General features: G+C 38.0%; 1 protein-coding gene across 6 annotated transcripts in view; it reads right to left on the bottom strand.

Moving 5' to 3' along the window:
• The window catches only part of SNRK (SNF related kinase), a 69,597-nt gene that overhangs the window by 44,562 nt on the left and 431 nt on the right, over positions 1 to 24,604 (bottom strand). The window contains exons 2-5 of one of the 6 annotated variants that reach the window (XM_023726086.1): positions 20,731 to 20,780; positions 17,783 to 17,848; positions 9,410 to 9,487; positions 5,687 to 6,381 (exon numbers count right to left, since the gene is read on the bottom strand). In XM_023726086.1, the coding sequence (XP_023581854.1) occupies positions 5,687 to 6,275 (589 nt within the window). In that variant the 5' untranslated portion in view covers positions 6,276 to 6,381; positions 9,410 to 9,487; positions 17,783 to 17,848; positions 20,731 to 20,780. Of the gene's footprint in view, positions 1 to 5,686; positions 6,382 to 9,409; positions 9,488 to 9,712; positions 10,614 to 17,782; positions 17,849 to 20,730; positions 20,781 to 24,604 lie in introns of those variants that run through there. The other 5 variants (XM_023726073.1, XM_004368439.2, XM_023726065.1 and 2 more) reach the window with 5 other exon arrangements.

The following is a 24,604-nucleotide window of genomic DNA, read 5'->3' as shown; positions in this document are numbered from 1 at the left end:
CCTTGGTCAAATTATGTGATATACAAATATTTTCTTCCATTTGTAGCTTTTCTTTTCATCTTCTTCACAGAGCCTTTAGCAGAGCAAAAGTTTTTAATTTTGATGAGGTCCAATTCATGCTTTTGGTGTTAAGTCCAAGAATTTTTTGCCTCTATCTAAATCCTAAAGATGTTCTCCTTTTTTTTTTTTCTAAGTGTTTTGTAATTTTATGTTTTATGTTTAACTTCATGATCTATTTTGGGTTAATTTCTGTATTAGATGTGAAGTTTAGTCGATCTTCCTTTCTTTGTCTATATATATTCCACTACTCCAGGACCATTTGTTCAAAAGGTTATCTATTCTTCATTAAACTGCTTTTGCACCTTTGTCAAAACAAGCTGGGCATCCTGAAATAAACCCATACATCTATGACCAATTCATTTTCTAGAAGGGTGCCAAGTGCATTCAATGGGGAAAGAATAGTCTCTTCAACAAATGGTGCTGGAACAACTGGATATCCACATGCAGAAGAATGAAGCTGGACACTTACTTCATGCCACATAAAAATTTAACTCAAAATGGATCAATGACCTAAATATAAGAGCTAAAACCATAAAACTGTTATAAGAACACATAGGGGATAAATTTTCAGGACTCTGGATCTGGCAATGGATTCTCAGACACAACACCAACAGCATGAGCAACAAAAGAAATAGATAACCCAGACTTTATCAAAATTAAAAACTTTTGTGCATCAAAGGATATTATCAAAAAAAGTAAAAAGAAAACCTACAGAATGGGGAAGAATATTTGGATTTAATATATGTGGTAAGGACTTAACATTAAAATGAATATAAATATATACATACATATATATGTATACATATATATGTATATTTATGTATACATACATATATATGTATATATATATCCTACAACTCAGCAACAAAAAGACAATACAATCAAAAAATAGGCAAAGGACTTGAATAGACATTTTACCAAGATATACAAAGACCAATAAGCACATGAAAATATGCTCAACATCATTAGTCATTAGGGAAATATAAATCAAAATCACAATGAGATACCACTTGACACCCACTAGGATGGCTATTATCAAAAAAACAGAAAATAACAAGTGTTGACAAGGTTGGAACCCTCATCCACTGCTACTGGGAATGTAGAGTGGTGCAGTCACTTTGGAAAACAGTTTGATGGTTCCTCAAAAAGCTAAACATAGAATTACCATATGACCCATTAGTATTTTGTAATTTTTAGCATATAGATCCTGTATGTATTTTGTCATATGCATACCTAGGTAATTCATTTTCTCTGGCATAACTGTAAATGGTATTGTTTTTAATTTTGGTTTCCACAAGTTCATTGTCAGTGTACAGAAATGCAACTGATTTTTGTGTGTTGATTTTGGATCCTGCCACCTTGCTGAATTCACTTATTAGTTCTAGATTTTCTGTAGATTAAGATTTTCTACAATCATGTCATCTGCAAATACAGTTTTATTTCTTCCTTTCCAATCTATATGCCTTTCAGTACCATGTTGAATAAGAAAAGTAAGAGTGTACATCCTTGACTTATTGCCAATCTTAGGGAAAAGCATTCAGTCTTTCACCATTAAGTATGATATTAGCGGTAGGGTTTTTGTAGATGCTCTTTATCAAGTCAAGGAAGTTCCCCTCTATTCCTAGCTTACTCAAAGCAGGTACAAGAATAATATTCTAATGCATGGCAAAAGAGATTTATGAAGAATAAAAACTCTAGTTTTTGCATAATAATATTCATGAAAACACTGCTTATAACAGCAGATAATTCCCATTAAATGCTAAACCAAGAACTTGAGAAATATTACTGTAGAGAGTGTATATAGGTTTTCTGTTTATATCCCAAGAAGCTACACATATTGACTCTAAATCAAAACTTCTGCATTCTGTTAATATGGAGTCATGTTTTAAGTAATTAGGCTTTCTAGTGAATAGCTGGTAATAATAAATTAATGTACAGACAGAATATTTCATTTCTGAAGTCTGTCTATGAACTAGGAAGCATCTAATACAGGGGTTTTTCAGTTCCAGATCTGTAACATCCTAGAAAGTCTCCAAATCTCAGGTGAGATGACAAAGTTCTCAATACCAAATTTAATTCACACTATGGAACACAGTTCTAATCCGACACACATGGGATGCCATGAGTTAGCTCAATGGTAACTGGTTTGATTTAACCCTTTCCCAATGCTGCTTTGGGGGGAAAAAAAGTATTTACCCAGAAATTCACTTGGTACCTCACTACAAACAGGCCACCCCACCAGGCAGGCAGCAAGGCCACCCTGAGTTTCAGCAGAGCCTGTTTTCTCCAGAGCAAAGGCAGGAAGCGTGCCAAGAACCAACAGGTACAGGCTCATTCCCCTGCCTGCTCATTCTAGTGAGTTCTTCCATTGGGTGAAACGATCTAACAAGCAGCTATGAGCTCTCTATCTCCTATGCTGCTGCACTGTGATCTCTACCACAGAAATTCCAAGGACTGTGATGAGAGATTCCAGGATTTTTCATACACAACATTTTTCTTTCTTTCTTTTCTAACTTAGTAAAGTCAACTTAACACATGTTGACAAAGCCGCCCTTCTCTCTCGAATCACTAGATAAGACAGAAAAGGTGGGATCAAACTGAAAGAGGAAACCAGAGCCCAATTAAGAGGCACTTCTGTGGTGCTCCCTTCTAGAAGACAAACTGGAAACGGGAAGGAACTGCACCAAGGCGACCATTAGATTAACTGGGGGCCATTTCCTCCACCCCAGAACCCTAAACTAGCTCCATTCACGCCCAAGCAGATACCTGTTCTAGGCAGAAGGAGTGACTGTGGGCATTAGGGACAGAGAGAAGGATGGTGTCCAAGGTGTCTACTGACACTCTGTGGAACAACATCAGATACCAGGACGTCCCACCTGGCTGCACACCCTGCTCCTCTCCCACATCCCCTGGAGGCAGGCAGTGTATTCATAGACAGGCTATCAACAAACCTCAAAAACAGATAAACTCACAACTAACAAGCCCTAAGCACCTAAGAAAAATGAACACCATGAGCAAGAGGAACTAATACCCTAGAAAACAGAGCGCTTTTGGAAGTGTTAAAATGTCAGAAAACATGTTTGTCAGAATCAATGAAATGTAGTCCTACAGATGCTTCACTAGCAGCTTTGGAAGCAAGAAGATGACAGAAAACTATCTTAAAAGTTGGGAGGAAAATTATTTTGAATATATATTTCTATACCCAAATGATGATTCAAATCTGAGGATATTGTTTAGACAGACAAGAACTTGCGGATTTTTTTTTACAAATTCTTTCTGAAAGGATTACAACCAAAACAAAACAAAAATAATCCCAGTGAAGGACAGGGAGGTCAAGAATCAGTGGTAAACCAAGAAATTTGTAAAATTAAGTCTACGTAAGTATGCATAGTAAACAAAGAAACAGAAGCAAATCAACGATCTATAACTAAAAGGGAAGTAAATCTGACAATTTAATAAAATGACAGATTTCAATCCTGTCCATGCTTATTTTGCTAAGTATTTGTGAAAACCACTGACTTATTTTGATCCTCTATACTAACAGCATATTAACAGAAAGATATCTGCCCACTTGTTTAAAAAAGAAAAAATTCTGTATTTATTTCAATTACACAAAATAAATTAGAATAAATAAAGACAATGAAAAAGTCACCCAGGGACTCCACCCAATCCTATTTCACCAATGCAAGGTAATCGTTCATCAGATCAGTGTGCATCCTTTCAGACAATTTTCTTTTCTTTTTTTGGAACTTTTTAAGTTTTATTATGCAATGTTAAAGATACACAAAAAAGTAAAAGAACATTACAAAACATGTGTACCCACCACCCAACTTAAGAAATAATCATCACCGATACTTTGAAACTCTAGAAACGGCTGCCCCGAGGTAACCCATCTTGATCTTATGCATTCTTCAGCTCATCCCTAAACATTATACACTATTGCTTTGTATGATTTAAACTTTTATATAAATGGCATAACATATGCACACTTCACCAACTTGCTTTTTTTCCTTAAACAGTAGATCTGTGAAATTCAGCCATGCTGACATACATAGTTGAAGTTCATTCACTGTCAGTGACATACAGAATTCTGTAATATGAATATTGAACAATTCCCGTTAATGAATATTTAACAAGGCTGTTAAAAGCACCTTTGAAAATCTCTTTTGTACATGAATAAAAACTTCTCTAGGGTGCATACATAGTAGAATTGCTTAGTCATGGGATGTGTACATCTTTACTACATATTGCCAAACTGTTCTCTAAATAGTATGAGTTCCTGATGTTCTGTCGTCTTGTCAACATTTGATTTTGTCTGACTTTAATTTTAGCCAATGTGAACAGTATGAAACAGTATTTTATTGTGGTTTTAATTTTCTTTTCCCTGATTACCAACGAGGTTGCACATCTTTTCATGTGCAAACATTTCTGTTTCCTCTTCTGTAAATTCCTGGCTTTTCTGATTAGAGCTGCTCTACTAATCAAAATTCTCTTGCTCAAATATTCTAATGAAAGACTTCAGTGAAGCCTGGTTATCTGTAGTGGGCAGAAACCATTCATTAATCTTTTCGTTTCCAGAACACACTAATCTAACATGAAAAGCAGTGCCTTGGTGTACACCGTATTCAGTATAATGTCAGCAATCTTCCGTATCCTGCATTTCAAATGATCAGAATGCAAATGGAAGACTCCTCATTTATGAAGTTTGACATCATGTGCATTTAATATTAGGGCATATTTTTTCCAGATTAAACTAAAAATGTAAAATCTGACCACACCTTAAATTAACAAAGCCTTAAAAATTAAAATTAAATTCCTACACTACTTTTAGGACAGATACGACCCAAAGGGGACAAAGCTGACACAGCTGAAAAGCAGTAAACACCTCCACCACAAGTAGATAACTCATGACGAGTGAGTGAGAGCACAAAAATGTGTTGGGAGTAGAGGGGAAGGGCAGGTTGGGAATGTCAATGGCTGCCACTATTCCAGAATCTACCATGTTGCAGGCACTAGAATGGCAGTTTCCTATCTTGTACAATGAGACTGACAATAGCAATCACACAGGTCACTGTGAAAAGTAAACAAGATAATTTAAATACAATACCTGTATCTGATTTAATCCTATTTTACTGATGAAGAAATAAAGCCAAGAGAGGTCAGGTACCTTTTTCAATGTCATAGTTAATAAATGATTCCAATGCTCAAACTTCACACTGCACTATAATATTCATAATACCTCTCCAATATGGGTCCCAAAATACTGTTAAAAGGGATTCTCAGGAAGGAGATAGCTAGGGCCAACCACTAGCAGAAGAATCTAAGGGACAAAAAAAGTACTCAGACCTTAAAAAAATTATAATGTGCAGATGAGAGGTTACCTTAAAGGATAACTTATTTTCTTTTGTGGTGACAAATAAACTTGACATTTGCCATCTAAAGATTGAAATAGACTAAATGCCAGCTTTAGGGATATTATGGCATTCATGAAACCAGTTCTGTTAATTAGGACACTTAACAATGGAAATTATTTCACACATTATTTTTCAATAAACAACCAATGTGACCAACTAAACTCTAGCCGGTACAACTTAAGTGAGCAAATAACAGACAGAAGGTTACCTACCTACTGCAGGTGCATCATACTCATCACCGAGCAGAATTTCTGGAGCAGAATATGCAAGAGAGCCACAACTTGTAGTCAGCTTCTTTCCTGGCTGAAATTTGTTGCTGAAACCAAAGTCTGTCAACTTTACAAGACCTTGTTTTTCAAAGAAGACCACATTCTCTGGTTTTAAGTCTCTGTGAACTACATGGAGTTTATGGCAATAAGATATAGCATGAACTATCTGAGCAAAGTATTTCTTGGCCAAGTCTTCATTAAGACCCTCTTCATGTTTCATTATATAATCAAACATGTCGCCTCCATCCCCAAGTTCCAGAATAAGATATAGTTTGGTCTGGGTGTCAATAACTTCATAAAGGCGTACAATGTTAGGATGCTGCACGAGTTTCATACATCTCACTTCTTGGAAAAGATGACCAGTGGCTAACGTGTCCAGTTTTGTCTTGTCAATAACTTTTACTGCCACCTTTTCACCTGTAAAAACATGCCTGGCAAGTTTAACCACTGCAAAATGACCTCGACCCAAGGTTTTATCCAGATCATATAATCCAGCAATCTTCCCGTCATATCCTCTCTTGAATCCTGCCATGCTGGTCCAACAGAAGAAGAAATATTTAGACTTTTTGAAATGGATCTTCTCATATAAGAGTATCTGGTGAAAATAAAGAATTCATTTTCAATGCCACCATGGACATCTACAAAATAAGAGGAGAAACAAAATTATGTTTCTGTAACTTTTCCTTTTATAGCATACTTTAAAATGGCTTCATTTTATTTTCCATTTTCAGAAAAGGTTAGAAGTAAATAAGTTGAGACATAAAATGAGTCAGGGTCATTTACAAGAACTTATTTCTATATTTAGAGTTCTTTATAAAGGTTGAGAATTTTAAATGTCAAATAAAATTTTGCAAAATAAAAATTAAGTTCCGTCAAAAGCACTTTTTTGCTGATGTCAGAAATAAGAGAGCTGGCAAGTTTGATAAGCTATGTTTAAAAAGCAAACATTTTCCAAAAGTAGTATCAATTAGTGGCTTAATAAACAAAGCAATATTTGACAAGAAAGGGAAAACAAAGAATAAACATTCGGACAGAAACCCAACAACCTTTTCCTGTTATTCCAAGGCTAGCACTATTTCCTGTAAGAGCACATATATCCCTTCAGTGAAGTCTTCTCTAACTCTCCCAGGTGGAATTTACCTTCCCTTCTTCACCCTTCCAACATTTTCTGGGACACCTCAATGTTATAGGTATTTATTCTATAGGTATTTGGGTCTACCATCTCCATCCTGAGACTGGAAGGTTCTTGAGGACCTTCTATTCTAAGGTTCCATTTTGCTCTTCTATCCTCCACCAATAGCTTTACGTATGGCAGGTATTCCAAACTGTTTTGTTAAATTTTCAAATTCAGATTTTTAAAAATTTGTTTGCAAGGCTCTTGTGTTACTAGTGCCTAGAACAACAGATCTCACACAATGGGTACTTAATAAATATTTGCTGACTGGTAACTCACTCTTTGTACTGCCCATCTTTATTATGGTTTTCCAATCTTCCAACATAACCCACCATGACCTGCTTATATTTTAAGAGTAAACAAGCATGCATTCTTAAAGACCATTTAATTTTGGATGCACTCAGAAAAACAAATCAATATATAAAAGCATACAAATTAAGATGCTTCTTTAAATCTCACAGGCTGAACTCATACCATTATTTTGTCTGACCAAAAATTAATAAAAATAAGTAACAAAATTCAACAAGGAATACAAGGACTTCCCAAAACTAGCTCTATTTCCTATTAGTGCATATCCATGCCTTTGGTGAAACCTTCTGTAATGTTCCCAGTATAGTTTCACACTTTCAGTTACATATTAAGACCAGGACTTATTTACTCCACTTAGTTGGCAATATTTTAAAAAGTTAAATTGTATATACAAATAGGTAGTTTTTTTTAAGCACTATCATTAAATTCCTTTAAATCTCATTTTATTTAAAACAGAAGAAAATCTAACATTTTACTGAAAATCTACTATATGTCTATTATTTGTGCAAAATGCACCAAACTGGATTGTTTCATTGGGTCTTCACAATCCTAAGAGGTTGGTACTAGTCCCATTATTAGAGTCAAGGAAACAGGCTCTGTTTTAGGTATATGTAACATATTAAATGCTGAAGCTAGGATTAAAACCTAATTTTTATGTCAAAGCCTATACCCACTATAAACATTCTGACTATGCTAAAGGATGTTACATTTAGGATATCTTTAAGAGTTAAAAACCAACTATCAAGCAAGCATAAAGTCATTCTCGCACGCAAATAGAAATGATCTGAATCATATACCTACCTTAAAAAATATATATATCATGAACTTAAAAAGCCAATGTTAATAAATTTCTAATTTACATTTTAGTAACTATTATAATAATAAATAGCAACTACCATTCACTGAGTATGACATGCCAGTCATGCACCAAAAACGCTTTACATCGTCCTCATTTAATCTTTACAAATGCCCTCAGAGAGAGGGCTTATTAGCCCCATTTTGAGACACTGAAATGTTAAGTAACTTGGCCTAGCCCACAGGGCCAGCCTGTGACAGAGCTGGGATTCAAACCCAGGGCTGTCAGAACCAAAGTCTATGATTTTAACCACTATGCTACACTCTTTCTGCAAACTGATTTCAGAAGCAAAACAAAATTACTAATACTTCTTCTATTATGATTTTAAAATAAGAAACCAGTACAATTTACAGGTGATGGAGAAAAAGCAGATTTCTTCTACACTGTGTTGTATTAGTCCTGCTTCTGAGTTAATAATTTCAATGATAGGATTAACAGGAAAATCCAAATGGAAAGGAAGACTCTGCTTTCTTTGGTCAGCAGTTACTCAGAAGAAACTTTAATTCAGGTATATTTGATTTTCAAAAATAAAAAGTACAGGCTAACTGCACTGGGCAGAAAACTATCTTTAAATCTTTAGCTTCAATTAATTATCAGGGCAATAACTATTCTTAAAATTCTTCCTAAGTCTATGTTTCTATTGCACAAGTTTGCACAGGCAACATTAGCTTTTGAAAGAGACTTCAGATCACCTTTAAGTCATATAATCTTTGTTCTTTTCATGTATCATTTTAGTTTAGATGTGTTCCTGGTAAATGGCATATAAATTAGATTTTTATAAACCAGGGTTTCGGTTTTTAATTAAAACTATTTAATTACAAAAGTAATAAATGAGAAAATCTTTTTCTCAGGGTCTCAGATATCCAGAGATAATCACTATTAACACCATGTCTCTTCCCAGACCTGTGCCAGCAAAGGGGCACAATGAGATCATTTTTCATCTACTAGTGAGCTCACAGGAAAGAATAGGGTCTCTTCATAATCACAAAGTATCATACAGTAAAATGATTAATCACTTGTACCATCAAAGAATTTGCTTTTTGTACAGTATCCCTAGAGTCTGTGGAACTGTAATTAAATTGTATACCTAAGAACACGACATTATGATTAACAGAAAGTTGGGAGGAAAAAAAAAATCCTTGTTATTGAACATCTTTTTAAAGACTAGCCCACTGTCTAGTCCTACTTTCAAGTGCATTTTGAGTTAAGCTAGGAAATAATTAAATCATTTTTGATATCTGAGGATCTCACAGTACCCAAAAGTCATTCTGAACATCAATGGCAAACATTAAGATGTGGCTTTTGGAATGTAAGGGTGAATTCATACCAACTTGAAGACATACCCTGCAAACTGCATACTGAATAATCCTTGGTATCACTATGTTTCGTCAGTTGGGCCTTTCTCCTGAAAGAAAGTAAAGAAAAAGGTTTTAGTTAGTTTAGTTCTATTTGTTTTAACTCTGCTTAAAATCATATAGCCTAAAGCTGGATTTAGATAAAAGGATAAAAATGGCAAAAATCTGTTTTTAGTAGCCCCCAAAACCAAAAAGCCACTGCTACTGAGTTGATTCCAACTCATAGCGACCCCATAGGGTTCCCGCGGAGCTGCTGGTGGTTTCAAACCACCTACCTTTCCGTTAGTAGTTGATTGCTTTAACCACTGCGCCACCAGGGTTCCTTTTTAGTTGCCCAGTCACCCCTAATATGCTGCTTCCTCTGTGAATTACAACCCCTTTAAGGAATCTTTAGGAAATAAGAATTTCAGAGTGAACAGTTACAGAGATTTTTGCAGGTAGACAGCTCTGAAAGTCTGTTCCAATGACTTAGGGTGGAAGGAGGAGAAAATAATAATCAACAGCGCGCTCACTGTTTTCTAAACGCCTCCTGGGTAACAGGCACTGAACCAACACTTCACTGACTCCTCACCATAAGCCTGCAAGGTCGGTACAATGAAGCTAGACTTGCGCGATGAGCAGCAGCTCAGCCTGGCTCCGAAGCCCACCCCATCTCCAGGAACCTCTATCGCTCATGAAACACACACTATGACAGCCAAGGAGGGCAATGTCTGCAACATGCTGTCGTCTACAGGCTGACAGAAATCAACTATGATGCCAACATCAGGGAACACACAAAACACCTTCGCGTTTCTGATAGTAAAAAAGAAACTATAACTATGAACAAGGAGAATGTGAGCAGACCACGGCACAGTGAGAGAGAACTGACTGAGGTAGTGCTACAGGCCTTTCTGAGACACTGAAATAGCACACAAATAACCGAAAGGCCTAAACATTCGTATTGCTGCTGTTGTGGTTCAGTTGCCATCAAGTCGATGTGCAGAGTAGAACTGCTCCATAATGTTTTCAAGGCTGTTACCTTTCGGAAGCAGACTGCCAGGCCTTACTGCCAAGGCACCTCTGTGTGGGTCTAAACTGCTGACCTTTACGTAACCAGTCCAGCACTTAAATATCTGTGCCACCCAGGGACTCCCGAACATTCATATCTGTTGTTGTTGTTAGGTGCCATTGAGTCATTCTCAACTGATAGTGAGCCCATGTGACAGAGTAGAGCTGCCTCAGGTTTTCTTGGCTGTAATCTTTACAGTAACACATTGCCAGGTCTTTCTCCCACAGGACCGTGGGGCGGTTTCAAACTGCCAACCTTTTGGTTAGCAGCTGAGTGCTTAACCTTGTGGCAATTTACATTACACATTAAAGATGAGTTGTACCAGGGTAATTATTAAGCCCAAACTCAGGTGAGCTTGGGGGAAAAGGAGTACAAACGTGGGGGAAACTAGACAGGAAAGGTGAAAGAAGAAGGAAAGGTGATCTCTGGATGTGAAAACAAATCTACTGCAGGGAAGGAAGGGATGAGGAGAGATGGAGACAGCTCTGCAGCGCAAACGGCGCCAGCAAAGCCATGGGCACAGGCCTACGTCTAGTCACACAACAGTAGGATGCCTAGCTGGCCCGTCACCTCCAAGTGGGATGTGGTAGCTCCATTACCCCTGTCTGCTTCTCTTTCCAGCAGCCCTCCTTCCAACCACTGTCTCTGCAGCAAGGCAGTGTGGTAGTCCAGTGGTTGAGTACTGGCTCTGCAGGGCAACGGCTGGATACGAATCCCAGCTCCACCAGTCACTCAGTAGCCACAGCACTTCAGGAAGCTACCTGACCTCTCTGTATGGAAGGTTTTCTCATTAGAAAATGTTAGAAATGAGGATTGAATGAGTTCACACAGGTAAAATTTTTAGAATAGGGTCTGGCACAGAGTAAGCATTCAGTAAATACTAGCCGCCGCCACCACCATCACTGTTATAATGATGGTGTTTACCCCCTCTCCCATCCAGCAGATATTCTTTTAGTTTTCTATCCTACTTCAAGAGAATGAATTTACTTAGCTATTATCTCTTTTGCTTTCAGGGAAATGCTGTTGTTCAGTTTCCTAAAATGTATCAAATTGAAAATGAGTGCTGTTAAGATTGTAAGAAAAAAGAAATAATGTCTCTAGCTGGGCATCAGATGTCTGATGATTTTTCAACAAAATACCCCACAAAATCTAAGTATTTGCTTTTAAAATGATATTAAGATGACTTTCTGTCAGATGTACCCTTTCAAAGAGGGCTAAATGTTCCTTTACATTTTTTTTTCCCCCATCAAAGTGATATGCTCTTATAGAAAATTTGGAAAACACAGAATAGGAAGTAGAAAGAAAAAAGGGGCATCCATAGTCCTCCCACTGAAGATCAGCCCTACTAAACATTTCAGTGGCCTCCCTACAAATATTTATATACAGCTTCTTCTTTACTTTGCTTTACAAAGGAATAATCATTCTATACATAACTGTATGTTCTACATCAGGCTATTTTCACTTGACATAACACTTTCCTTCATTTTAGTATTTTTTGTTTCAATTATGAAAGCGTTATCTGTTTAGTGTAGGAAAAAATACAATTAGAATGTACAGATGACAAGAAGAGAGGAGACTTTTTAAAAACATCCGTTATCCCACCCTCTATGATAACCTCTGTTAGCATTTTGGTACACAGCCTGCCAAAGTATTTTCTATGCATAACATATGCCTAGACACAATTTTTTTATAAAATGGGAAAATACACATATAGTTTTATAACTATTTTCTAAATATTTATCTCCAAAAGCAAGTTAATACATGTTTGCTTTAGAAAATTTGGAAAATGCAGAAAAGCTTAACAGAGAAAATAAAGATCATGTGTAATCTCATCCAGAATGACTTCTATTCAGGTTTGAATATGTATCCTTTATATCTACTTTCTTTACAAAGCTATGATATTATACATAAGTTTGATAACTACTTTTTCCTCTGCTTTATATGATGAACATTCTTCATGCACTAAAAAGTTATTCTACATCAGTATTTTTAATGACTTCATTGCTAAAATGACATCTTTTTAAACAGCAAAACCACTAAAATAGGTCATTCTAAAGCAGCCTTCTTATTTAGTAAATGCTAACGCATGCATATATCTAGGCTGGGCCTAAATGAAACAGGCCAGCTAGTCAAGAGTGTTCACAGTATCGAAATTCATGTTTGAGAAACAAGTATTGGTATATGTTGCAAGAATATACTGATCTTCTCCTAGCTCAAGAGAGCAGAAGCAACTGAAGCATGCGGGTGTGGCTGGAAAAGAGGAAGGAAGTGTGGGTGGCCCTACACACATTTTGCAAGCTGCTGAAAACAGTTGTAGAACCAGCCTCTCTTAAACCTACTGTCAATTTGGAATGCACCCTGTTACTCTTGTCAAAACCCACTTTTAGCTTTTCATTGCCATCATCACCAGTACAGTCTGGTCTGCAGATCAAACAAATGTCTCCCACTCACATCTCTCCCAAGGAGGACAAAACAGCATGTTGAAGAACAATGGCTCTGCCTGGCTGCCACTGTGGACCAATCCATGGCATAAGGAAGTAGAGGAACTAAACAAAAAGGGCAGGCAAATTAGGCTACTTCGACAGCCTTTCTAGATTTTGTCTGGAATATTACAAATTTTCCTACAAAATCAGACCACCAATATACAAATTTACAAAAACTTTCCAAAAAAACTAAATGAATATTTTAAAATCTATGCCAATACTCTCCCACTAATACTGACAACTAAAAGTTGAGTTTTTGCAAAGTTGTGTTAAAACTGCAGTTAAGCTTCTTACACATATAAATTATCTGGTATCTTTTACAAATACTAAGAAATGAAATATTTCTTACTCATGGGAAATATCAGGCTAAACTGTATATCTATAGAAAAGCCAGCTGACACTCTCTTCAATGAATATTTAAAAAAAAAAAAAAAAACCAAACCCGTTGCCAACGAATTGATTCTGATTCATAGAGACCCTAGAGGACAGAGAAGAACTGCCCTGTAGGGTTTCCAAGGAGTGGCTACTGGACTCTGACTGCTGACCTTTTGGTTAGCACCGAACTCTTTTGATGAGTATTACCTCTCTAATATTACCACCCTAATCGTACTGCTATGGAGCCCTGGTGGCAGAGTGGTTAAGAACTCACCTGCTAACCAAAAGGTGGGCAGTTTCAATCCACTAGCCGCTCCTTGGAAACCCTATGGAGCAGTTCTACTCTGTCCTATAGGGTTGCTATGAGTCAGAATCAACTCCATGGCAATGCGTTTGGTTTGGTTTTGGTAATCTTACTCCTAAAATAGCAAAGATAACAATTAACAAAAATGGTATAGGCTGAAGACAGTCAGCTAAATCCTCAAGGAATATCAATACCCTCCAAGTCAAAGAAAACAAGCACAACCCTACCATGCAGTCGTCACTGCTGTTCTCTTTCTCCAAAGTAAACAATATTCCACATTTCTAGAATGGCACTGCTCCTTGTGGGAGTTATCAATATAAGCTATAAATCAAAGACAAAGAAACCAGATCCAAGGTTACAGAAGAACCCAGAGTTTTTCACTGGATTGGCTGAATATCACCATATGGTTATCATGCAGGATCAGTCTGCAGCCACTGGACAAATCAAAATGGGAACTATAAATTAAAAGAGTAAGTCAATTACTTACTATTAGAAATGTTCTAATAGGCAAACTTTACCTCTGAATCTCTTAAAAAGTATTTTCCAAAGGAAAACAACTACCTACTATAAGTATGTTCTAAAAGTTTTCTTCCAAGTAGTCGATTTTAGTGGACTTGGGGCCACTCAGGTGACAAGGAATGCCAGGTTGAGAAGCCTGCTCCAGACTCTCAAGGCACTGGCTGGGTTGCCAATACAGAAGATTCCCTTGACATGCTGGCTGCAGCAGTCTTTATTCCCTTTAAGTAAAACAAGCTATAACCTACGATATACCAAGAAATCTGAATGTATTCAGAATCCAGGTGAATCATTAACTGATGTAAAGTAGTAATAGTATTTGTAGAGAGACGGGTTAACATCTAAGCCACAAAACTTGGACCAGCAACGCAGCTAATAAGCTCAAATTCCTAAAAAGAACCTGTTTCTCGTTAAAAGTGATGAAAATGCTCAGCTTGTCACCATTTCTGCCTAAGGCTAAGTGAGACTTAAAAATGAGTATGGTGACAATCCTGGCATGAAGTGCTCACATAATAAATAATGACTTAAACAAAAGCTGGTGTGTAGAAATTACTCCAAAATAAATAAAGCCAACCCACAATTACTCACTCTTGCTAGGAAAACAGAATTTAAATTGGAAGTCATGGAAAATTTTAAAACTTAATCTAAATCTCCTCTCTTCCAAAGTTTTTATTAACACTGTCAAAACTCATTTTAACTACCTGTCACCTTCTTTTTTCCCTACTGATATTGCAAAGAAGATAGTCATTAAAAGACAGTCAAAAAAGAATGTTGAAACAGAAGAAATAAACTAATCCATAAACAAAAACAATGGCACCTGACATTTAATTTACTTCGAATAAGAGACAGGATCATTAGGGATTGCCTTACACTGGTGAGACTGCAAATTACCTTTCTGAAAAGTAGTTTGGCAATACGTGTACCAAGAACCTTCAAATAATTAATATTCTTAATAATATCACAACTAAATTTATATCTTGAAGAAATAAAGGTGTAGACAAATATTTATATTCAACAATGCACAGTGATAATTATACATGCAAAAAAAATCAGAAAACATAAAGGTCAACAATAAGGAAAAAGTTAAATCACAGTATATCCACATTAACACTATGTTCCTATATTTTGAGGCTATTTAATCTCATGGAAAATTCTCACAATAAAAAGTAAAAAAGTTCAAATACAAAATTTCATACTGTATGATCCCAATTTTTAAACAAGCATATAATTTGTGTGCATACACAGAAGACATACCAAAATGATAAACTGGTAAGATTACAGACTTTTTTCTTTTTATGCTTTTCTGTTCTTTTCAAATTTTGGCAGTGAGTATGTGCTGCTTTTAAAATCCAGGAAAGGCAGAGACTATTAAAATTCTGACCTTCTGTACATAATTATGCATTCAAATTTACTTTTCCATTAAGAAATATAAAGAATAAACCAACTTCCCTGAAAATATACTGCCTAAAGCCTGTTTGTGTAATTGTAATAAGTAAGATATACTCAATGAAATATTTGGCTTCCCCTATGCAAGAAGGTATGCAATTCCTTCAGCCTGAGGAGGAAACAGGAACTCTGAGCCTATTTTCATTAACAAATATTTGAGCCCTAATTGTGTGAGGCATTACACAGTCCCTATCCTCTAGAACCTTACAAATGAGTTAAGAAAACAGGGTCTACGTATAAAAGAGATAAATAATTATGCAAATTAGCGGAGGTGAGTATGTCAAAGGGAAAATGTTGTTACATGCTGTAGAATCAACTGACTCAGTGACCCTATAGGACAGAGTAGGACTGCCCCACAGGGTTTCCTAGGCTGTAAACTTTAGGGGAGCAGATCGCCAGGTCTTTTCTCCCACAGACCAGCTGGTGGGTTCAAACTGCAGACTTTTTGGTTAACAGCCCAGCACATAACCACTGTCCCACAAGAGCACCTCCTAAGGAAGAAAAGAAGACACTGAAGGACAGGATTACCAAGGACAGGGGCAGCCTACAGAACACCCTTCCACAGGGAGCAGTGGAACGTCATTCCTGAGAACAGGGTAAACAAAGGCAGGAAAGGAGCCGTGCATATGGCTGGCTGGGTTAGGAAAGGAGAACACCAGTTTAGGTGAAGTTATGATTTTGGGTAGAAGCAGCCAGATAAGTTTAATAAGGCAAGGAGAGGGCTGATTCTGACAAATCTCTAATGCCTCATGAATTCTTTCCTTCTCAAAACTAAAACTTGAAATATTAAATAATTTACCACACATCTATCTTTGACTTATACTTAAGTTTTATTAAAATATCATTAAAGGGTTAAAAAATGGCCCAGAAGCAGCCCATTTTGTTCTTATTCCAGAACTGATGTGAAGCCTCAACTAAAGAGGACAATCCTTCAGGTATTAATATGAAAGCAACATAGGAATAAGGTCATTAGAGAATTTTAATCAATTTAAAAAGCTGATTGCTCACTTCAAAGTTCCATAAAACACCAATTTTGGTTTCGACTTATTGAATCTGTCACACTGATCACCATATATATATACTATTTTCCTAAAAAATCTACTATAGAAATGACTCACTATACCAAAATCGCAGTTGATTTTTCTATTATTTCAATTTTTAAAAATTTTTTACTGCCACAACCGCCCATTTTAGAATTCCAGTTTTGTTTTAATCCATGTCTCAAAAGAGGAAAAAGAATTTAATTACTGGGAATCTACGTATGTACTAGGCTCTTGACATTCATCGTATCATTTAATTCCTCACAATCAGCAATATAATAGCGGTATCATACCCACATACTGATGAGAAAGCAAGGCCAAAGAGGTTAAAGGCTTACTTTGCTCCATTCTATATTCAGGTAAGAGCTGCCTGGGTTGGTCTCCAAGTCCAACTAACTTCTTGGCCCTGCACTTCTTCCTGAAACAATACAATGCCTCCTTTCATTTAGTCCTTTCTAATTCCCAAGGAAACAACTGCACTAAAATACATCTACTTTGACATTTCTGGTGTTCCTCCAATTCTGATATGCCATGCAAGTAACTTGCCCCAGCAATCAAACACAGGAAATTCCCTTGTGCCACCAAAGACTTTATACACAGTATTAACAAATAATTCTGTCACGAACTTTTTGAAATGTCTAGAAAATGCTTTCTAAGTGGAGAAACGAGGTTACAGCAAAACAACCATTCAAAAGACAGACTGAGGGACTGGACGGTCATGTAAAATGGAATGGCATCTTGAAAACAACTATACTTCAGAGTATGCACACAATTTTGTGATAGCAAGAGTCCTCCCCAGTGGCACAAAACAGTCAACACCAAGTAAGTAATTCAGGTAGAATTTAGGCAGGATCTATCTTCTCCTTAAAAACTTGACCCTTGCCAAAATCTCAATTTGAATTCATTTTGCAAATTGCATCCTCTCCATTCATTTCTGAAAAAGCATTTTCCTTCATAAGATAATTAGCAAATACTCATAAAATAGAAGAGCAAAGGGCAAAATAAAGCTCTGTATTATAGAGAGAATATTCTCATTTCAAATTTCTTTAGTACACTCATAATACTTTGTCGATAAAAACATAGGCAACTGTTAATCCACAGAAAATGAGGTAAAAGAGAAAGCTAAACTTTACCATAAAATTCAATTGCTATGCTTCAGTCCACTGCTAAATAAAAAGGCTGTTCAATATTATGGATATCTGAAAAAGAAATTCATGAATACAGTACATTCTACTTTCATCAGTTGTCCATAAATATTTGTTACAAATTCTTTGTCCTAAATCTAAAATGAACTTTATCTAAATAAGCCATATTGTAAAGGTAAAATTTAATCAAAATATCTAAAATATAATCCCTCTAACCTAGAAGAACCAACAAGGCTGAATATTAAACCAAGTCCATCAGTACAAAAAAAAAAAAAAAACCCTGTTACCGTTGAGTCGATTCTGACTTATAGCAACACTATAGGACAGAGCACAACTGCCCCACAGGGTTTCCAAGGAGCAGCTGGTGGATTCAAACTGCTGACCTTTTTGGTTAGCAGGTAAGCTCTTAACCACTGTGCCACCAGGGCTCCAAGTTGAATATACTTCAAGTACTTTCTCTAGCTATATGGATCACAACAGTCCAACCCACAACCTGTCATGGGGATGGCATAATACTGGGCAGCATTTCATTCAGTTGTGTATGGGGTAGCCATGAGTCAGGGGCTGACTCAACAGCAGCTAACAACAACACGCAGTATAAAGTAAAAGACAATAATATAACCAAAGGGGTGTGTATTGTGTGTATGTGTGTTTATACACATATGGGAGAAGAGAACATGAGAGAAGGAACTAGGGCAGTAGTCCTAAAATTCAGCATTTCTAAGTACCATAGTCAGCTTTTCTTATTACCTTCACCATGGAGGAGCACTTTAAAAAATAATCAAAATTCACTTATTCAGCAAATATGGAGAGCAGCATCACAGTGCAGTGGAAAGAGTGCCACAGGATTTAGAACTGGACAAGTTACTCAAATTCTACCGATAAAACAAAGATAATCACCACCTTGTACAGTTAGTATGGAAGCTATATGGGATAATATACATATTAGCAAGTTGGAAATGGGATCAACATCGCCCAAGACTTTTTTCCAACTTTTCAAAACTGGCCTCTCCCCCAGGAGATTCCAATATTTGAGAGGGGTTCCCCATCTTATTCTGATATCAGTACCCTCATCCCTATATGGTCCAACAAACTGGCCCCTAAAAGCCCCTACCAGATATACTAGGAAGTTCCCTGCCTCAAGTTGTTTACAGTCTCTTACAGGGATAGACAGATGGACAAAAAGAGGTGTTCCTTCCCCTAAATCTGCCTTGGGGAGTTCAAGGAAGGCATCCCAGAGAAATTTATTTTTTTGTGTTACAACTTGAAATCGATGATGGTGAGAAGAGGCGTTCCAGGAAGAGTACTGAGAAAGCTCAGTGTGACTGGGACAATAATACATGAGCATGTAGGAGACAAGGTCAGATAGGTAGGCAACAACCACATACCCAAAGGGCCTTGTATTCATGCAAATCAGTTTATATTCCTCAGATTGGGGTACCTGTGCTTTAGGGACCAGCTTAAACGTCCTGGCATCCCCTCAGCCTTCCCAGACTCCTGACACACCAGCTCCTGTATCCACTCTCACAGCACCAGTCCTTTTCCACTATGGCCCTTATCACATGTGGTTGCATATTATTTGTGTGATCGTGTGATTAATAATGTGTCCCCCTCTAAACTAAATAAGTACTGTATAAGGCCATGTCCAGTTTTATTCAGCTCTGTAGCCCAAGGCCTACTGTGTACAGCATCAGCTCAAAATACAGACATACATTTTATTAAATAAAGAAATGAAGGCAGGCACTAAGAGACAGAGAATCCTGAGCGGGGAGCAGCAATCAGAGATGACAGTTAAACTAATCACTCTGGTAGCAAAGTAAAGATCAGACTGGAAGGGCAAGACTAGAAGCTGGGAGACAGGTGAGGGACTACTGAAAATATCTCCAGGTAAAATGATTACTTAAAGACTTGAAAATGAGGGCAGGATAAGGGTGATGGTTGAACAACAAGATGAACACAATTAATGTAACTGAACTGTCCGTGAGAAGATGGCTGAAATTGCAAATGCTCTGTTGTATATGTGTGTATATACACATACATATATACATACATACATAGGTTTATATATATAAAAGTACTATCACAATTTTAAAAAAGCTAAAGTAAAAAAAAAATAGAGGGCAGTGGTGACAAGGATGTAATTGAGGAGACACATTCTGGAAGAATCCAAGAACTCAATCCAGGGGAAGCAAGGCAAAGGGAAATCTAGGATGACTCTAAATGGGTGGTAGAGCCATTCACTCAGACCAGGAGTACAAGACAGGAACAAACATTTCCTGAGCATCTACTATGTGCTAGTATAAATGGGAAGACTGGCTTCCAGTTCTAAAACTCTATCATTGAAAAGTATTTTAAATCCAACCCCACTGCATTAAAATAGGTATGGGTTCTATTAATGGGCTGATGAACCTACAAACTAAAGAATAGATTTCTGAAGTTTCTTTATCAAGGCACTTCTTAGGAACACAGACTGTGTACCAAGTATTACTCTGGACTGGGGGACCAAAGATGTGGCCCCTGCCTTCAATGAACTGACATTCTTTTGAGCGTGAGAAAGATAACTACATGTCAACAACAGAGAAACTGAGGCCCAGTGGGCTGTGATTTGACCAGTCACAGGTCCTGTTGCCCACACATCTGGAGTGTCGACTTCATAACCTACATTAAATGATCCAGGCAAATATGTCGTTGAGGGGGCATGAGTTTAGACATACAGACAGACCCAATCTAGGGTCGCTATGAGTCAGAATGGACTTGACAGCAATGGGTTTGGTTTTTGGTTTGAGTGGAGATGCTCCAGAACTTAAAACATCATGTGGGACTGGCAGTGCCCTCTGACTTTGAAGTAACTGCTGAGTAGCTACATGGCAGCAGGCTGAGTGGCACAACACAACAAGGAGGGGAAAAGAGGCTGGATTTTTCATGGAAGAGCCTACCTGGGCAGAGGCCAGATGCTGGACGTGCCAAAGCAGAATCTCGGAAGGCTCTGGAAGTGACAGCAGAGAATAAATGTTCAGGGAGGGCAGAAAAGGAATCCTCTTTACATGGGGTCCTCCCCTTAAGGCGAGAAATGGTTTCCCATGGGACACTGGGCCACAATCCAAGCAGATGTGCAGAAATGCGGATGAGGAAATGATCCACAGTGTCAATAACGCAACTTCGGATCATCCAGAGCAGACAACACACTCCCAGGGGCCACAGTCACTCATAATGCCATTGAGCCTGGGGAATTTTATACCAGCTCTCCCCAAACTAAAATACAAAAAATTCTTCCCTCTCCCGTCCCTTCCTCCCCACAAAACTACTGCCCCTACTTCTTCCCCTTCCTTTTCAAACTCTTTTAAAAAGAGAGCAGCTGTGTGGTCTCTCCCCCAATTCCCTTTCACTCACTTGGACCTAAGTTCTTCCCCCACCACTTGGCCTTGTCTTCAGATCCTTTCTGAACCCTCTGAGCCCCTTCCCTTTTCTCAGCCTGGGAACTCTACGCGTCCTTCAAGACCAGCTCAGCTACCACCACCTCTGCCAAGCATTCCCAAGTCAGATTGTTCACTGCCCCCATCTCTGCGTTTCCTCAGGGATTTTGCCTATGCCTCACCACAGCACTCATCTGATCATATTGTTACTGTTTACCCATGTTATCTTTCCAATAAACCCCACCCCGTCCCCCACAATGGCCCATAAGCTCCTAAAGGTAGAACTGGTTTTTATTCACTTCTCTATTACTACTACCCTCTAACTCAAAAACACCCACTGCTGTAGAGTGGGTTCTGACTCATAACAACCCTACAGGACAGAGGAGAACTGCCCCATAGGGTTTCCAAAGCTGTAATCACCATGGAAGCAGCAAGGAGGTGGTGGGTTTGAACCAATGACCTTTTGGTTAGCAGTCAAGGGCTTAACCACTGCACCACCAGGGCTTCTTACCCTCTAACCCAAACCAAAAGCCAAACCCACTGCCATCTAGCAGATTCCAACTGATAGCAACCCTGTAGGACAGAGTAGAACTGTTCCACAGGGCTTCCAAGGCTGTAAATCTTTATGGAAGCAGATTGCCACATCTTTATCCCTCAGAGAGGCTGGTGGGTTCAAACCTCTGAACTTTCAGTTAGTAGCTGAGTGCTTTCACTACTGCACCACCAGGGCTCCCCCTCTAACTCCCAAACCAAACTGAACCAAACCCACTGCTGTTGAGTCGATTCTGACTCATAGCAACCCTATAGAACAGAGTAGGACTGCCACATAGGGTTTCCAAGGCTGTAATCTTTACGGAAGCACATCTTTCTCTAGCAGAGCGGCTGGTGGGTTCGAACCATTGACCTTTTGGTTACTAGCCAAGTGCTTAACTACTGGCACCATCAGGGCTTCTCCTTCTAACCCGGGGCCCCATATATAGACACAAAAAGGTTCCATGAATAATCAAAGGTTAAGTTTGTCTTTAAAACTTCTAGAATCCAAGCAACTTTTCCACCTAAATTGCTCTAAGAATTTACCTACACATACGTGCACACCAAGAAGTAACTGTTATTCTGAATAACAGTTTTTTAATAAAAGCGTCTTGGCTAAAACCTCTATCTTTTAGTTGATAAGCAAACAGCGGGGAGGCAGTTAAACTAAGGCTTTACAGTTCCTCAGCTGTTTTTTAATTCCTAAAATTCTGGCCAGGTGTTAAGTTTGCTGATACCCTTTACTTCCTGGGCAATGCAAGGAGCTCTTAGATGTAGACAAGCTGCAACAGGGAAGAAATCATGCCTTATTTATACCAGTGCTTAGAGCCATGGCTACTCAGTATCTCCAAAAATAAACAACTTTTTTCGATTTAGTTTCACTTTCTATATGAGGGAAACACCCATAGTATTTCCTGTGACCACTAAAAATATGAAAGCCCTTCAATTTTAATAAAAACCAAAACATTAAACTCGTTGCCATCGAGTCAATTTCGACTTATAGTGACCCTATAGGACAGAGCAGAACTGCCCCGTAGGGTTTCCAAAAAACAGCTGGTGGATTCCAACCTTTTGGTTACCAGCCGAGCTCTTAACCACTGCACCACCAGGGCTCCAATTTTAATAAAACTAAAACCAAACCCGTTGCCATCAAGTTAATTCTGACTCATAGCAACCCTACAGGACAGAACAGAACCTCCCCATAGGGTTTCTAAGGCTGTAATCTTTACGGAAGCAGACTGCCACATCTTTCTCTGGCAGAGTGGCTGGTGAGTTCGAACCATGGATCTTTTGTTTAGCAGCCGAGTGCTTAACCATCGAGCCACCATGGCTCCTCTCAATTTTAATAAGGACATTTAATAAGATTTCCTTTTAGGATTATGAGACTAAATTTGAACCATAAAGGCCCAATCTATATTTCTGATCTAGAAAACTAAAAATAACTTCTGAATTCTAGTATAATGTTTTAAACTAATGGGAGCTTACCGAAATAATACTGAGAAAAATTTACTCAGAATCGCAAAGAATTAATAGGGTTAGGTTAATTTTTTGCCTACCAGCACAATAAAAACTGATTATGCAAAAATTTAAAAATAAAAAGGCAGCACTCAAAGTCAAAGTTTGAAAGAGTCCATGCCCAGAAAGCCTTGAAGACAAGAGTATTTAAGAAAGCTCGCACTGTGAACTTGACTGCCAGTTCCTGTACTGCTTCATGTGACCTTGGGAATGTCATGTAATTTCTCTCATTTCTAGTTCTGCAAAATGGGAATGCCACCTGTTTTCCTCACAGGGACAGTTATACAGATATTCAGATAAAAGAATTAATGTTTTTTTGTTTCTTGTTTTTTTTTTTTAAAGAAAGTAGTCTAACTGGTAAGCTTCAATCATCACTTGTACACTATATTCCTCCTCAGGAATCCAATTCCAAGAGAAATATTTAAGCAGACGCTGAAGACAGATTTCCTTAAGGGAATGATTATATAAATCTGTAAAGCAATGTAACAAGATTATAAATTAACAAATTGATTACATAAGCCTTGACAACCCCCAGGCTTTAAAGTTCACTGATACACATTCTGAAAAATTACAGACAACGGACTGATTTAGGACATAGCTTCCCAACCCCATACAAGAAACTCAAACGGAGACATTTAATGTTTGACAGAAATTTGGTGGAAATTCAACAGGATGCCCAACTTTTGCAGTTCCATCACTTGCAAACCTTTAAACTTAATAAAATTTGAAACCCGTTAAGTCAACTTTTGAGACTACTCAATTAATTAAATGGAAGAGGAAGAAAAAGTAATTTGACAGTTTAAAAAGTCCTGTATCTTCGGAAGTCTATAGATTCAATAACTCTACGGCTAAATTTCCCACAAATACTGGACTTGAACCGAACTCCCTATGAAGCTACTGGATTGTATCTGATCCAACTGTTAGGAATAGCAGAGCACCAGGAACCCCCAGGATGAAAGGCTGCGACTTTCCTAGATCCCACGTTCAAGCAAAAGGCAGGAAGGTTTTTGTAAAATGGTCCAGAAAAATCAACAGGCGATGAGTATAGGAAGGAACGGAGATTTCCCAATCCAAAAAAATTCTAGCTTTCCCTCGGGAATGGCACTGCTCCTCCTTCCTTACCCCGCTGCCCTTTCTCTACAGACAACAATATCCCCATTCTATTGTAAGGATGCAGTTTTACCGAGGAACCCCCTTGCTGCAGCCAGATCTTTAGATTCCTTTGAAAAAAGAAAACAAATTGAGAGGACAGAACACACCCTGTTGAGAGAACCTGAGCGCGGGGAACCCGGACTGGGCGCCGCGGCCCCGCGGGCGCCGCACTCGGCCCGCTCCGGGGCGGGGCGCGGGG

This window comes from Trichechus manatus, unplaced genomic scaffold (assembly GCF_000243295.1).
Source record: "Trichechus manatus latirostris isolate Lorelei unplaced genomic scaffold, TriManLat1.0 scaffold00001, whole genome shotgun sequence".
Classification (NCBI taxonomy): domain Eukaryota; kingdom Metazoa; phylum Chordata; class Mammalia; order Sirenia; family Trichechidae; genus Trichechus; species Trichechus manatus.
Note: the sequence above shows the minus strand (reverse complement) of the source record. Positions and strands in the feature narration are given on the sequence as shown.